This window comes from Aphelocoma coerulescens, chromosome 3 (genome assembly GCF_041296385.1).
Source record: "Aphelocoma coerulescens isolate FSJ_1873_10779 chromosome 3, UR_Acoe_1.0, whole genome shotgun sequence".
Classification (NCBI taxonomy): Eukaryota; Metazoa; Chordata; class Aves; order Passeriformes; family Corvidae; genus Aphelocoma; species Aphelocoma coerulescens.
In genome coordinates this window covers 125,301,656-125,316,790 of record NC_091016.1, presented here as the reverse complement: position 1 = coordinate 125,316,790, position 15,135 = coordinate 125,301,656, and the positions used below count along the sequence as shown (strand labels likewise).

At 49.3% G+C, this 15,135-nt stretch overlaps 1 protein-coding gene across 2 annotated transcripts in view; it reads left to right on the top strand.

Annotated features, from left to right (window-relative positions):
• Positions 1-14,279, top strand: part of LOC138108797 (interferon-induced very large GTPase 1-like) — a 31,634-nt gene extending 17,355 nt beyond the window's left edge. For both annotated transcript variants that reach the window (XM_069011908.1, XM_069011909.1), the window contains one exon: positions 828-14,279. In XM_069011908.1, coding sequence (XP_068868009.1) covers positions 830-8,122 — 7,293 coding nt within the window. In that variant the 5' untranslated portion in view covers positions 828-829 and the 3' untranslated portion in view covers positions 8,123-14,279. The remainder of the gene's footprint in view (positions 1-827) is intronic.
• Positions 14,280-15,135: the final 856 nt, after the last annotated feature.

The window sequence follows — 15,135 nt, the reverse complement described above, 5'->3', positions numbered from 1 at the left end:
TTAAAAATGTTAAGCTCAAAATTAATTAAAGCACTTAATATGCAAAGACCAAGCACAAATAGGGATTTCATGTATGACATCTCTTATCTGCACCATCTATCTGTGGTGGGAGAGGGGTGATATGCCCTGCCACAGAGCGAGTGGGGCGAGGGAGGGGCTGCGCGCCGGCAGCTGCAGCAGGAGCACAGGTCAGAGCCCGTGTGGCCGTGCCGGGCGTGGGGACAGTGTGTCTGGGGAGCGTGGGGTGCCTGTGGGGGGAGTGTGTGAGTGTTGTCTGCGGGTGCTGGGAGCAGCAGGCTGGGCCAGCCAGCGAGCAGGGCAGCCATGGGGCTGGGCAGAGGGTGCAGGATGCAGGCAGGGCTGTTGGACGGGCAGAGGGGCTGAGCCAGTGCTCGAGGGAGCCAGGAATGCTCCCGGCTATCTGCACTTGTGAATTGAGGAGCCCTGCTGGGAGGATGGGGGTGATGGTGAAGGCAGCACCTTGCCCAGGGCAGGGTGTGTGGCTGAGTGACTCTCTGGGTGTGTCTGTGCCTGTCTGTGTGTATCTGTGTGTGTCTGTTGTGTCTGTCTGTATCTGTGTGTCTGTGTGTGTGTCTGCGTTGTCTGTGGGATACACACTCAGCTTCAGGGTTGATCCTGCAAACAGGAAAGCAACAGGCACATCCAGCGTGCTGGGAAGGAGACCCTGGCTCTTGTGCCATGCCAGGCTGGGCTCCAGCAGCCGGGTGCGAGCAATCCCCAGGGCCGCAGCTGCTGCAGAGCCTCTGCCAGGAGGCTGGGGCCTCTGACAACACAGCTTAGGGACACTCTCTTTTCTTCCTTCACAGCCATGGCTTCGCAGGAGGACACGCAAGAGAGGGATGCCAAGGCACAGCTGGCAAAGGCATTTCAGAAGGAAGGACTGGATGCTGGATACTGGGTGCCCAAAGTGTCGCAGAATCTGGGAATTGAGTGCAGAGAAGCCCTGCAGCATCTGGAATATAAAGACTACCTCAAGCTGGAGTGTGCAGCACGGCACCCCTGGGAGAAAAAGGCACTCCAGAAACTCCTGAAAATAAAAGACAACAAAACAACCACTGAAGAGGTGCAGAAGGAGCACTTGGAGAAGACAAAGCAGAGACAAGAAGTGGCCAAACAAGCCCTAAATGATCTGACAGAAATGCTCAACAGCCACAGCCACAGCCAGGATGCTCTGAAGGAGAAAGCAGAGACTCTGTGGAAAGCCATGGAAATTCCAAAAGAGTTCTGGCCATCGCCAAAGAAGCCCTTGGTGGATATGCTGGAGAGCATCCACAAGCAGCTGGAGCAGCAGGAGTTGTCAGCAGGCAGGACGGAGCACATCCCCGACACGGAGGTGCTGAGACGCGCGTCAGGGGGACTGGCCCTGCAGGGCATCTACAGAACCAGCAGACCTGAAGATATGCTGGCAAAGCGAGAGCAGCTCCTCAGGGTTCCTGAGGGATTCCAGCTCTCTGGTCCGAAGCAAGGATCGCTACTTGAGAGGAAGGAGTTCTCCTCCTCTGCGGCAGAATCCAATTTCACCAAGTCCATGGAGCAGCTGGGGTTCAGCATCAGTGTTTCTGCCAAAGCCGTCTTCTGGAAGATTCTTTTGCAAGGAAGTGTAGATCACAGCAGCTCCTCACAGTCACAGAACATCCACCAGTCCCACTCTGAGCAGAGCTACATTTGTACCACCATGTACCAGTACATCCCTCTGGCCTCCTGCTACTTCCAAAGGCATCAGCTTCGCCTCTCGGATGCAGCTCTGCAGGAGCTGCAAGACATGGAGCAGCTTTTGAGCTTCACTCAAGAAGACACAGCCCCCATGGTGAGTAGGTGTGAGATGTTCTTCAACAGGTTTGGGTCCCATGTAAACCATGGTCCCCTCCACTTTGGGGGGATATTCTGGTGGAAGGCGTCTACAGAAGGATTCCGAGCCGAGCAGCGGGAAGAGATGAAGCAACAAACCTCGGAAGCACTGATCAGCCTTGTCAGGAAGAGCTTTGGTAACTTCCTGGCCAGTGCTGCGGGGGCCCTGGATATTTGCAATTCCACCTTACAAGCTTCTGTCCAGGGAAAAGCCAGAGAGAGCTCCCAAACAGCGATTCAGCTCTACGTGCTCAACACAGGGGGCCCACCAGACACAGCTTCTCTTCCTCAGTGGAAAACAGGGCTCGTGTCTGATAACACAACGTGGTGTGTTATCGACCGCGGCTTTGAGCTGATCCCAGTGTGGGATGTTATCCGGTGCAATCACAGCAGGGATTTTAAGTCCGTCACTCAGATGAGCAGAGCCCTCAGGGATGCGTACAAAGCGCTGACAAATCAGAGCGTCGGCACCACTTTTGGAGAGGAACTGGACAGTGCAGTGCAAGAGGCCAGAGATTTCATGGCCACTGTGAAGGCCTGGGAGGTGACGGTGGATGAAAGGAAGCTGCTCATGCTGATGGAGCTAAAAGAGGATCTGCATGCAAAAACCAAGAACCCCAGTGTGTGGATCAATGTGTGCCTGTCGGACAAAGCCCTGCAGGACTTCCTGGTGAACACCGTGCGCAGTTGCCAGGAGTCACCTCCAGAAAACACCACCTCTATCAAGGTAATGTTGAGGAGCCTTCTGGATCCTCATATCTACTCTGTCAAGGACTTCCCTGAGGCTTCCTTCATTATGCAATGGATCTTCCAGACTGAGCACCAGCTTCCCAGACGGCCCAAAGTCTCTGAGCTTGAAGAGCTCATCAAAACACTGCAGCAAATGAGGGAGCACATCTATGCTGTCACCTATGCACCAGGAAGCTCTGCTTCTGCTGTTCATCAAGCAAAGATAGAAGCCACCCTGACCACCAGCCTCGCCATTTATTCCTTGCTCCAGTCTCTCCAGGAACGGGCTGAGAAGGACATGGAACTGTTGGTGCTCTTGATTGTGACCAGCACAGGGTACAACGTGGAAAGCAGCACTTTTCCACACCTCCTTGGACACCCAGAAATTCAGTACATGGCCAAGGAAATGAAAGTGGCACATGAGGAGTACGTGAAACTGAAGGAGCAAGATGCCGACAGAGCTGAGGCCTCCCTTCTGCTGATGGGTCTGACTGTGACACCCGAAAGTCAAGAGCTGTCCCCTGAGCAGAAGAAGGAGCGTTTAGTTTTCATGGAAGATCACATGCAAGGCTTGCAGTCCACACGGATCAAGAATCTCCTCCAAAAGCACAGTGGAGGCAAAGACTGGGAGAGGCTGGAACAGGACTTGCATTCCTTGATCAGAGGGTGTTTGGATGAGAAATGGGATGAACAGAGGATGCAGAACATACTCAGAGACATGGAAGACACTTTTCCAACACCTGAGCCCCCCAGTCAGTCTCAGTCCAAGTCAGACGGCAGCAAATCCAAAGCAAATGAAGCCATTACAAACCAGGAATTCCGCCAGTTGCTCAAGCGCCTTGGACTCGAAAATCACTATCCAAGAAAAATGGGGATGGGAGATTTCCGCACCATCTGCAAGACATCTCTGCAGGACAGCCAGCCCAGCAAGGACAAGGAACTGCCATTTTACTTCTTGCAAAAGCTGTTAACAGTGGATTACCAGGTGAGGTACCTGACTTGCTGGAACAAGAACAATGCAGGATTTGCACCCGTGCCACAAACGACAGAGCAAGAGGACGAACCTTCAGACTCCTTTGAAAACTTTCTTGATGATTTGAAGGAAGCAGTCCCTGAACCTGGAAGCAGGGACAGCCGTGTGCACCCCATGGACCTGCAGATGGCCATTTTCCATTGTGCTGATGACTTCCTGAGAGAGACACTTGCAACCAAGCTGGCGTTCTGCCAACTGGCGCTGCCTCTGCTGGTGCCCAACCCGTGCACTTCACACATCGAGTTCCCGCTCTACGCCCTCAGCCAAATCCAAAGGAGCTGGAAAGAGGCAGACAAGTCAGGAAAGCAGGCCAGAACAAAGAGTTACAACAACAAACTCATCTTTCAGGCACAGACACCCATTGTGTCCTTCATCCGCATTGGCAGCTCAGCCTCCTCTTCCAAGTCTCAGCTCCTGAACGCTCTGCTGAGCAAACGCAAACACGACACTTTCTTCCACCGCCACTGCAGAGGCAGCACCAGAGAGCGTTTGCTGATGGAAGGGGTGGTGGAGATCACCTGGTACTGCCCCCGCGGAAGCCCTGATGACACCTTTGAGTGCTGTGTGGCTTTCTGTAACCTGCATGGAGATGCCAGGGATCACGGAGCACAGCTGCAGTTCCTGCAGGAGATATCTGCTGTCAACGTGGCTCTCGTATCCGATTCAGAGCACATGGACAACAGGGGGAAAAAGCTTTTGCAGGGTCTGTGGCAGTCACAAAGGCCTTTGGTTTGTCTTCTCACGGAAAAAGAGAATGTTGCAGCTGGACAAGCCAGCAAAAACATAAAAATAGGGATCAAGAACAGAAACGAAGCAGAACTGGCCATCCAGCTGACTGAAACAATCCAGAATCTCCTGGAAAGGTCTCATCCATGTTTCAGCCTGGAGGCCTGTCTGGACAAAGCTCGCCAGCACAGATTCGTAGTGGATGCAGATCAACCTGCAGGTTTGACAGCCAAAGCAAAGGCAAAGGAGCTGGTGGAGCTTCTGAAGAAAGAGAAGCTGTCTGAGATCAAATCCCAGCTCCTGCCCCTTCAAGGAAAACTGTGGTACCAGTGGTGCAAAAAGGACAAAGAGCTCACTCGCTTGCAGGAGAAGGGGAACAAGAGCATTGAGCATCATCGCAGCCAAATTGAAATTGAGAAGGCAGAACTAAGAAGAAAACAATTTGAACAAGCTTCCCCCCTTAACCCACTGATGAAATCATTCCTTGGCTTTCTCCAGGCCCAGCCAGCAGATACCAAGAAATACTTCCTGCACTGGATGAAGGTCTTTATGGATGAGCTGTCCTGCGGTCGCCTTGAAGAACTGAGGAGAGACTATCACGAGTTATGGTCTGAAATACGGACAGCAAAGAAAAACCAGGAAAAAAACAGTGAGAAAACTGAATTGATGAATAAGCTGGATGCTCTCTCTGATGAAATCAACGATTCATCCATTGGCCTGGAGCATCTCTTGAGAGAGGTGGGGCAGATTTATGAAGTTCTGGAAGTAATGAACTGCAAGAATGAGAGTTGTGTCAAACTGCCAGAGATTGCAGCAGATCTGATGGTTTCGGGGTATCCTGTGGAGCTGATGGATGGGGATGCTTCTTACCTGCCCTTGCGCTGGGTGGGAGCAATCTTTGACAGCTTAATTGAGAGGCTGGGGGACAAACGAGTGTTTGTGCTCTCCGTGCTCGGCATCCAGAGCACAGGCAAGTCCACCCTGCTGAATGCCATGTTTGGTCTGCAGTTCAACGTCAGCGCGGGGAGATGCACCCGCGGAGCCTTTATGCAGCTCATCCCAGTGGGTGAGGAGCTGCAGCAAGACTTGGGCTTTGATTTTGTGCTGGTGGTGGACACAGAGGGACTCCGTGCCATTGAGATGGCCAATAAACACTCCCTGAACCACGACAATGAGCTGGCCACCTTTGTCATTGGCATTGGCAACTTGACTGTGATCAATATCTTTGGAGAAAATCCCTCAGAAATGCAAGATGTTCTCCAGATCGCTGTGCAGGCTTTCCTGAGGATGAAGAAAGTCAATCTTTCCCCAAGCTGCCTCTTTGTCCACCAAAACGTGGGAGAAGCAACTGCCAAGGAGCAGAACATGGAAGGACAAAGGCGTTTGCAGGAAAAGCTGGATAAAATGACTGTGGTAGCTGCCCAGCAGGAATTCTGTGACATCTCCTCCTTCAGCGACGTCATTGGCTTTGATGTGGACACCCACATTCACTACTTTGCTCAGCTGTGGGAAGGAAACCCCCCGATGGCACCACCCAACCCCACCTACAGCCAGAACGTCCAGCAACTAAAGAGCAAAATCCTCCAGGCTGCCCAGAAGCAGTCGCAGCGCAGCATTTTGAGGCTCTCGAGCCTGAAAGTTCGTATTGGTGACCTCTGGAATGCGTTGCTGAATGAAAACTTTGTTTTCAGCTTCAAGAATTCCCTGGAGATTGCCGCATACAGGAAACTGGAAAGCGCCTTTAGTCAGTGGACCTGGAGGCTGAGGAGTCACGTCTTAGACATGCAGATGAGACTGGACAACAAAATTCGGAATGGGGATTTGCAGAATGTGACCAGGGAACACCTTGAAGGGCAGGTGCAAGAGACAAGTGATGCCATTGAGAAAGAAGTGGAAAAGTATTTCAGGGAAGACAAAGACTGTGAGACACTAGTCCAGTGGAAACCAAGCACAGAACAGAAGCTGAAAGAACTAAAAGAGACTCTTCTTCTTGAAACGAAAAAGAAATGTGAGAATCTTATTGAGCTACAGAAGGAGCAGAGTAAACTGGATGTAAGGAAGGCGCAATATGAAGCCGAGCTCCTGAGAAGGAGTAGGGAGTTGGCTGTGACTCTGAAAGGGAAGAGCCTCAGTGAGAGAGAACTGAGAGACAACTTTATTTTTGTCTGGAACAATTGGATTGCCGAAGTTTCCCGTGTTGCTCCTCCCCTGGAACAGGTGGATATCGATGCAGAAATCGAAGATGTCCTTCTAGAGCACTTTAAGGAGCCGGGTTTCCATGCCAGGATCACATCATTTCCCAAAGACAGCGGATTTTCTTTCGACATGGAGAAACACGTCATGAAAAAAAAGCATTTTGGTGTCATCACTAGGAGGGTTTCCAATGCTGATGTGATCAACTTGCAGCACATCACAGACAGCATCATAGCATGTGTGAGAGCAAACATTGATAAGAAGGAAGAGGAGAAACGGGATTACAGTCGAAATTTTATTCATGAAATACTCAATGAAGTACAGGAAGGTGTGAACTCTGTCCCCAGCAATGCAAAATGTACTTTTAACAGAGAGTACAGCATAGATTTGTCTCTGTATCTGTGCAGAATGGCAGCAGAAAGGTTTAAAGTCATGCATGAAGCGTTCCAAAAGGCAAATGACCCAGTCATGTACCTGAGCAGCAAGAGAGAGGATTTCTTCCAGTGTTTCCAGATTTCCTGCCAAGGAGCCACTTCTATCACAACTTTTGCTGTTTTCCTTTGTGAGAAGATTGAACCAGCTCTTCACCGGGCGGTCTATGAGAGGACGGCTAAAGCCATTGCTGAGGACATGCAGGGCAAATTCCCAGATTTCCAGGGCAACAGAGCCAATCTGGAAATCTCCATCCTGAGATACCTGGCAGAACAAGAAAATTTTGAGTATTTCAAAGATTACCTTAATTGCCCAAAAAATTTATTTCAGAATTATACTGAGACACGAGTTAAGAGTTACTGTTTAGATGGGAACAGGAGGCTGGAAAAGTTTTTAGATTCCTCCCTTAATCTTCTCTATGGAAACATCCTGAAAGCTGTTTCTTTATCAACCCAGATTGTCAATGACAGAAAAGACAGAGAGGACAAAGTCTCTCTTTGGCTGGATGAATTTTGCAGGGAACTGACAGAGGTGATCAACTTGCCCAGAAGTGACCTGAAGGGCATTGAGCACCAGGAGGTCACAGACATTGAGTTCCTGAGCAGCGCCATGGCAGAAGCTCTGGATGACCTGAGGGACAGGCTCAGGAAAGGATTTGCTGATGCCAATATGAGCTCATTTGCAAGGCAGCCTCACACCATCCTAGCAGAGCAGTTTTCGGGGTGCTGGGAGCAGTGTCCCTTTTGTGGGGCTGTTTGCACAAACACCATGCAGAATCATGATGGAGACCATCAGCTGGTCTTCCATCGCCCACGAGCTTTGGTGGGAACCAAGTGGAATGAGACGGACCACCTGGTCATTGATATTTGTTCCAGCCTTGTTTCAAGTGACTCCTTATTCAGAGTGGGTGACAGTGAATGGATAACCTACAAGAGATACCGGGATGCAGGACCCCGTTTTTCCACATGGAACATTCTTCCTGATCCATCCATGCAGGCGTACTGGAAATGGTTTGTGTCTCATTTCAGGACACAGCTGGAAGCTTTGTACAATGGGAAATTTCAGGGCAAAGGAGAAATCCCTGAGGCGTGGCAGAGAGTTACCAAGCAGGAAGCACTGTCCGAGCTGGACAAGAGTTAGGCCATGTCCATGGGAAGGAAGAACCACAACGGCTTTGCAGTTTAGAAGAACTTTGTACCAGGCTCTCCACAAACTGCAGTTACAACAATGACACTCTCAAGCCACACACAGCCAATGGTATCTAATTGCTCCCAAATTTGGTAAAATAAGGTGGGTTACTGCAGCCATTGCTCAGCAACTCCCTCGCTTCATGATAAAGCCAGAATGCTCTTGCTTCCTTGCCATAAACACTTCCCTCTGCTTTGTCCTAGAGTCAAACCAAACCCCTTCCCTGAGCCAATCGGCCTTGTGGCCAAGCCTGATCCCAAGGGCCAGTGTTGCAAAATGGTTAGAGGATCAGGGACATGGAATATTGATAAAACCAAATCAATAACAGAACTGTACAAGGAAAAGGCCTGCAAGCAAAGGCCTGCATGAGAAAAAGCCTCCATGAGAAATGCCTGCGTGAGAAACACGCCTGAGAAACAAAAAGGGAGTTTTAAGGAGGTACAGTCCTGTGCTGATAAGATATACTGACCATGAGAAGGGAGGAAGATTTTTGATCTCTCAAGACAAAACATAAAGCTTGCCAAATGTAGTCTTTTATCTAACCCAATTATGTAGAAGTAAGAATGCGCTTTTGTAAGCTTAAACCAATCAAGAACTGATAAGCTTGTACTCAATACTATATAAGTGCCTCTGTATTGCTAATAAACGAAGCTTGCTCTACCAATCACACTGATTGTCTGCATGGCTTCCCCCACCCGAAGTTGGCATTTGGTGCCTGAACAGGGACTGGGACTTCGTTTTCTTGACTAAGGTGGGGGACCGATGTGGCACTGATAAGCAGCAATCGGAGGGCAGAAGATCAGCAGTGCAGGCAAGTGTCTGATCCGTTCCTGGACTGACCTGACACAGGGGTCCGCCGTATCGGCTGACAATGGCAAACCTGGGAAAAGGCTGCACAAATCCTGTCGACAGGGATTGCGGTAAGACGCAGATGCGGTAGGACGCAGATATGGAAACAGAGGTGACCCTTGATTTATTTTTACGCTTTTTAGAAAAGGGGGGAGTTAAAGAAGTAAATCATTGTAAGGAACTAGCTGATCCAAGATGGTTTAAAAAGAAAGCTAAAGAAGCAAAAACTCTCGGATTAATCTGGAGAGCAGTAACTGGCACTCTCGCGGAGATGAAAACAGAGAGGGCAGTGGCCGCACGCACCATAGAGGATTTACAGAGTGGCAGCACTGGGTGTGGCAGCTCCAACAAAGGAACAGACAGGGGTCTTACGGAGCGGTGGCCAGAGACCGGAGCAGAGTCCAGGGTAGCACGGTCCTTCAGGCTGGCCGCGAGAAAACTGATTAAAAGCACAGCAGCACCCGTCCACTCACTGCAGGAGCTGCTGAACTCAGCAGGGCAGGATGTTATCCTTCCGACGTCTGAGAGAGGAATGGCCGCAAACGTGGAAGCAGAGCCGCCCAACCCAGGGGGTGGGGCGCAGGCGGGCCAAGGAGACACAGGCAGTCCTGGTGTCCGACCGAAAGCGGCAGAGCAATGGAGCGGTCCTAAAGCCCAGCTGAAAGCGGCAGAGAACACCCCCCCCCTGCCGAACAGTGGAAAGTCCGGCTGCAAAGCAGCTTCTGCGGTTTCATCGCCTGCAGAGCCGGAGCCGGCCGGGGCTGCCAGGGGTCGGCCCCAGGAGGGGGAGAAGCACCAAGAAATGATGCAAGAAGTAATCAAAAAGCTTGCTGACTTATTTACACAAAGCATTCTGCAGTCTATCTTTACAGCAGATGTTCTGTGTCCGAATGATTGCATCAGCATCGCACAGTTGTTATTAACCCCTTCACAGTTCCTGATCTGGGAATGAAAGTGGAAACAGCTAGCACAAGAAGAAGCTAGCAAACATCAGTGACACCCAAGACCCACTGTATGCACTCCAAGCTGACATGCTAACTGGCAGTGGAGCTTACGGGGCAACAGTAACACAGCTGACCATGCCCGTAGTCATTCATCAGTTGTTACAGACTTTTGCCCACAAAGCCTTGTTGTCAGCAGCCTTAAAGGATGCAACTGAGCTCTCTGAAGAGCTCCAAGAGCAAATGTTCCAAATACTTGCATTTGAAAATGCTAATAGGCAAGCTAAGACAATTCTTGCCATGCTGCCCCAAGGAGCAGGTGTAGATGAGATGCTCCTACGTGCTACCTGTGCAAAACAATCATCTCAAACAGCTGCTTTTACTGCAACACTGCAGAATGTCCTGCAACAACAGGGACAAGTCATCGCTGCAGCACTGACCAGAGAGGTGCCCAGCAAGTGGTGCCATACTACAGGACCCTGAAGCGAGAAGGCGCAGTCAGCATCAGCTCCTGAGGAAAGTGATGCCACTACTTCAACAGCTGGAACTCTGAGACCTCGGTCCCGAGAAGCCTTGGGAGAGGCTGCAGACGTGGCTGAGTGAAGGAGCTGAGGACTTGCCAGATCCACCACTCTCCATAGCAGAAATAGCAAGACTCTGGGGCGAATGTAACAGCTGCCCTGGATGGTTGCTAGTGACTTGTGGTGGGTGTCGGGGAACCCTCTCCAAAGGCAAAACTAAAAAGGAGAGTTACATAAATTTTTGGGTATAACACCAAACACAGAAGTAGAATGAAAAATTGTTTTTTGACTGTCTTGAGACAAGAGCATTAGTGGACATTTTCAATCAGCTGTCCACCCATTTAGATCGAGTGAAGGCAGTCAGTTTGGCTAGCATCTATGTTTTTACCTGGTGCTTCAGCAGCTGGGGCTCATGCTATTTTGCATAAACTTGCTTGCCGGGAGAGGGATAAGTTAAACATAACTTTGCAAATGCTTGATGAGTTAAGCCTAGATGTTACTAGTGTTAGACATACAATATTACAAAATTAAGTAGCAATTGATTTTCTACTACTAGCTCACAGCCATGGCTGTGAAGAGTTCTAAGGTATGTGCTGTATGAATCTTTCTGACCACTCTGTCCTAATTTACAAGCAGATAAGGGAGTTACAGTAATTAACCACACAATTACAGAAAGAAGACAGTCTCAGCTTAGAAAGATGGTTAAAGTCACTAAGTTTAAGACCATGGCTAGTTTCACTTGTGCAGCATTTGATTATTGTAAAACTAGTAATATTATTAATAATAGTGTGCTTACCTTGCCTATGCCAATGCTTGCAAAAGATGATATACAAAGTTACTACATCTGTAGCCAATCAAATATTGCCTTTACAAAAAGAAAAAAGGGGAATTGTTGCAAAATGGTTAGAGGATCAGGGACATGGAATATTGATAAAACCAAATCAATAACAGAACTGTACAAAGCAAAGGCCTGCAAGCAAAGGCCTGCATGAGAAAAAGCCTCCATGAGAAATGCCTGCATGAGAAACAGGCCTGAGAAACAAAAAGGGAGTTTTAAGGAGGTACAGTCCTGTGCTGATAAGATATACTGACCATGAGAAGGGAGGAAGATTTTTGATCTCTCAAGACAAAACATAAAGCTTGCCAAATGTAGTCTTTTATCTAACCCAATTATGTAGAAGTAAGAATGCGCTTTTGTAAGCTTAAACCAATCAAGAACTGATAAGCTTGTACTCAATACTATATAAGTGCCTCTGTATTGCTAATAAACGAAGCTTGCTCTACCAATCACACTGATTGTCTGCATGGCTTCCCCCACCCGAAGTCGGCAGGCCAGGGCAAGGGCAAGGCAGCACTCAAAGCCCCCCTAGGATCCACTGCTGTGAGACAAGAAGGGACAGTGTCCCAAAGGCAGTCTTCCTGCAGCAAGGAGGTGTCCTGCTTGGAGAAAGGGCTGTGAGGCCTGAGGGCAGCTCCACGCTGGCTGCAAGCTGGGCTGCTTGGCTTTTGGGCATCATCCTTGCCTCTCTCATTGCAGCCTCCTGGATCAGCTGAGGCCGTTCTCCCAGCAGGAGCTGTTGTGTCCCTGGGCTCAGGAAAGCAGTGACACGACAGCCCCATGGCTCAGGCAGTGCTTCCACTCCCTGGCTTGGAGGTGCTCTGTCTCTGTCCAGGGCAGCCGCTCCTGCTCAGCTGCCTGGGGCTGCTGCCCTTCCCTCCAGCCCTCAGCCCCGGCAGGAGCTGCTCCTGCCCTTGGCCTCGCTGCTGAGCCAAAGCCTTTGGAATGCCCCATGTGGAGAATCCCATCTGCCAGCACCTTCCGCAGCGGCCCTCGGGGCAGTGCTGGTGCTGTCCAGGCAGGCTGGTGGCACCGGAGCCGTGCCCTGGAGAAGGTGGCACCATCTGGCACTGCCCCAGGGACGTGTGGGCAGTTTGGCTGTGCAGGTGCTGCAATGCCGCTGGCAATGCAAGGGCCAAGCCCTCCTGGAGAGCTGCTGAAGGGCTGCTTCAGCCTCATCCCCTGCAGGCTCTGCTAATAAAGGAGTTGATTTGGACCGTGCTGCTCTGTGCCTCCTTTGTGTTCAGGGCAGCCACAGCTGGGGGTGACTGGAGCTCTGTGTGGGGCACACAGGCAGAGGACAGCGGGGTGACACTGGGGAAGGGCGTGTGGCAGCAGAGGCTCTGCTCCTTTCAGGGTCTCTGCTCCAGGAGCAGCTTCACTGTCTGCAGGGACAGAAGAGAGGGCAGGAAGCTCCAAACCACAACATCCAGGGAAACCAGTGGGAGTGGCAAGTGCCAAGGGAGGCAGTGGTAGTGTGATAGATACATATTATAATATTGGCTTTCTACAAATGTTAAAATGGATGCTATATGTATAATGTTAAAGTAGCTTTGTTATAAAGATGTAGTTTTATAACAATAACTTATACCTTTATTTCTGTCATTAACTAAACTTAGACATAATAGTAAAATAGCTAATATAGTTATGCTTGTGGTACTTGAACTGTCTGCTTGGTTGGATAACATCCAACTACTGTGTATTGAAGACCCCGCTACTGACATGCCAACTGTCAGCAACTACCGTCTGTGGAAACCATGGACCAAAGCCCACTCTGGAGGTGATAATAAAAACTGACTGAAACCACAGCCAGGAAATGCGCATGCTCTGAGAAGGCGGACCCAAGGAGGCGCCATGCTAAACAGCTCCTGGAACATATAAACTAGTTTTGGTAAAAGTTTGAATATGCATAATTGATTATGAATATGCATTAAGCTGATGCAATAGGACAGGTATGTAAAGGGTGTCTCCGCAATAATAGGGGTGCTCTTGGCTGAGTGCCAAAGCACTCAGTGCTGTGACTTTTGCTTTATTTTGCTTTGTCCCCTATCGTCCTTTATTAGACTTTTAAATCCTAACAGGGGAGTGAACCTCGTTTTTCACATCTGGGAACTCATCCGGGATTAACACCTCGCCTCCAAGACCCTGGGAGATCCCGAGTGGGAGAGGCACGCCCTGCTGAGTTCAGCAGCCCGCTCTGATTCTTCTGGTGTGAATTGGTGGTTGCAGGTTGACACCCCGTGGACAAGAAAGGGACAAATAAAGCAAAAGAAAGGGAAAAAGAGGCCCCCTAGGAAACCATGGCAGCTAGCTCCACAATTTTCATGCACAAAGACCTGGACAAGAAAAAAAGGATTGTAAGTATTTTCAGGGGGGAGGATACAGAGGTTGACTGGTGCGTGAATGAGACTTGGGCTGGTTACCCCAGATCTGCAAAGTGAGTGTGGAGTCTGTGAGAGTTGTGGTACCATCTTTTTGCGAGAAAAACAGCCAGCGAGGAGACAAAGCAAAAGATAAAAGGAGTGGGAGATCCCCCCGGGGTAACTGGGACTGGGTCTCAGGGAGGGGTTGGACCCCTAGGAAAAGAGAGCAGAAAAAGGGTTTCCTAGCACAATCCCCTAGGAAACAGGGGACGAAAGTGAGGGTCCCCGATTCCAGAAATTTTGCCGGATTGAGGGTTGGAACACACAGGCTAGAAAAATTACTCTAGATGGGAAGTGTGGGAGAGAGAGAGAATCTGGGGTTGGCTAACAAAATTTGAGATTTTATCATTCGAAAAATAATACCTGTGGGTGAATATTAACAAGTGATTTGAAAATCAAGATACCTTATTATTGTGTTGTCTTGTTGTGAGTGAGAATGAGCGAGACATATTAAAGAAATAAAAGTGAGTGAATAAGAATGAATGAAAGTATACATAATATAGATGGTTGATTTAAAGTTTGACTTTATTATCTGGAGGGAGGTGGATTATATTATATTATATTATATTATATTATATTATATTATATTATATTATATTATATTATATTATATTATATTATATTATAAGAGGAAAGGTCTTCTGTGCTATGAGGGGAGGGTGGTGTTTAAGCTGTCAGAGGGGTGGGTTAGAGCAGAAAACAGGGGCCAGGGATGAATAGATAAAATCCTGGGAAGATGGGACAAAGAACCAGTAAGTTGGGTTCAAGGAAAAAAGGGAGTAAAAAAATGCCAGCAGATATACCTCAAAATAGTCTGCTGGGAATTAAGTTAGCCAGCTGGGATAGTGACCCTTGTACAAAGGAAAAGGATAAAGTAAAGATGATTTGGTATTGTATGCTAGAATGGACAAGGAAAGAAATAAGACCAGATCATGTATTGGCCTAGGTACGGGTCCTTTGAAGCCAAGCTTTGTCAAGCCTTAAATATATTTGTAAATTCAAAGGAACCGTTTGATTCGGAAGAAAAAGAATATGCTTCTTGTTGGACAAGAGACACAGAACCCCTGGGGTTAAAATTTTTTAAAATATCAGAAACCCCAGAGACAGAGCAAGCAGAGGAAAAGAAAGAAAAGGGTTGGGACATCCTGGAAGCATTGCCACCCCCATATCATACACAGGAGCCAGGCGCTCCTGTGCCAGCCACAGCCCCTCCTGCACCAGCTGCAGACCCGATTGCGCTGGGTGCCCCCACCCCTGCCCCTGCCGTGGCTCCTCTCGTGCCTGGCCACCCCCGCTCCTGCCATGGTCCCGCTTCTGCCAGCTGACCTTGCCTCTGTCCCTTTGGCGGTTACGGCTCCACCACCGACTTCCACCTTGGCAGTTCCGATGAGTC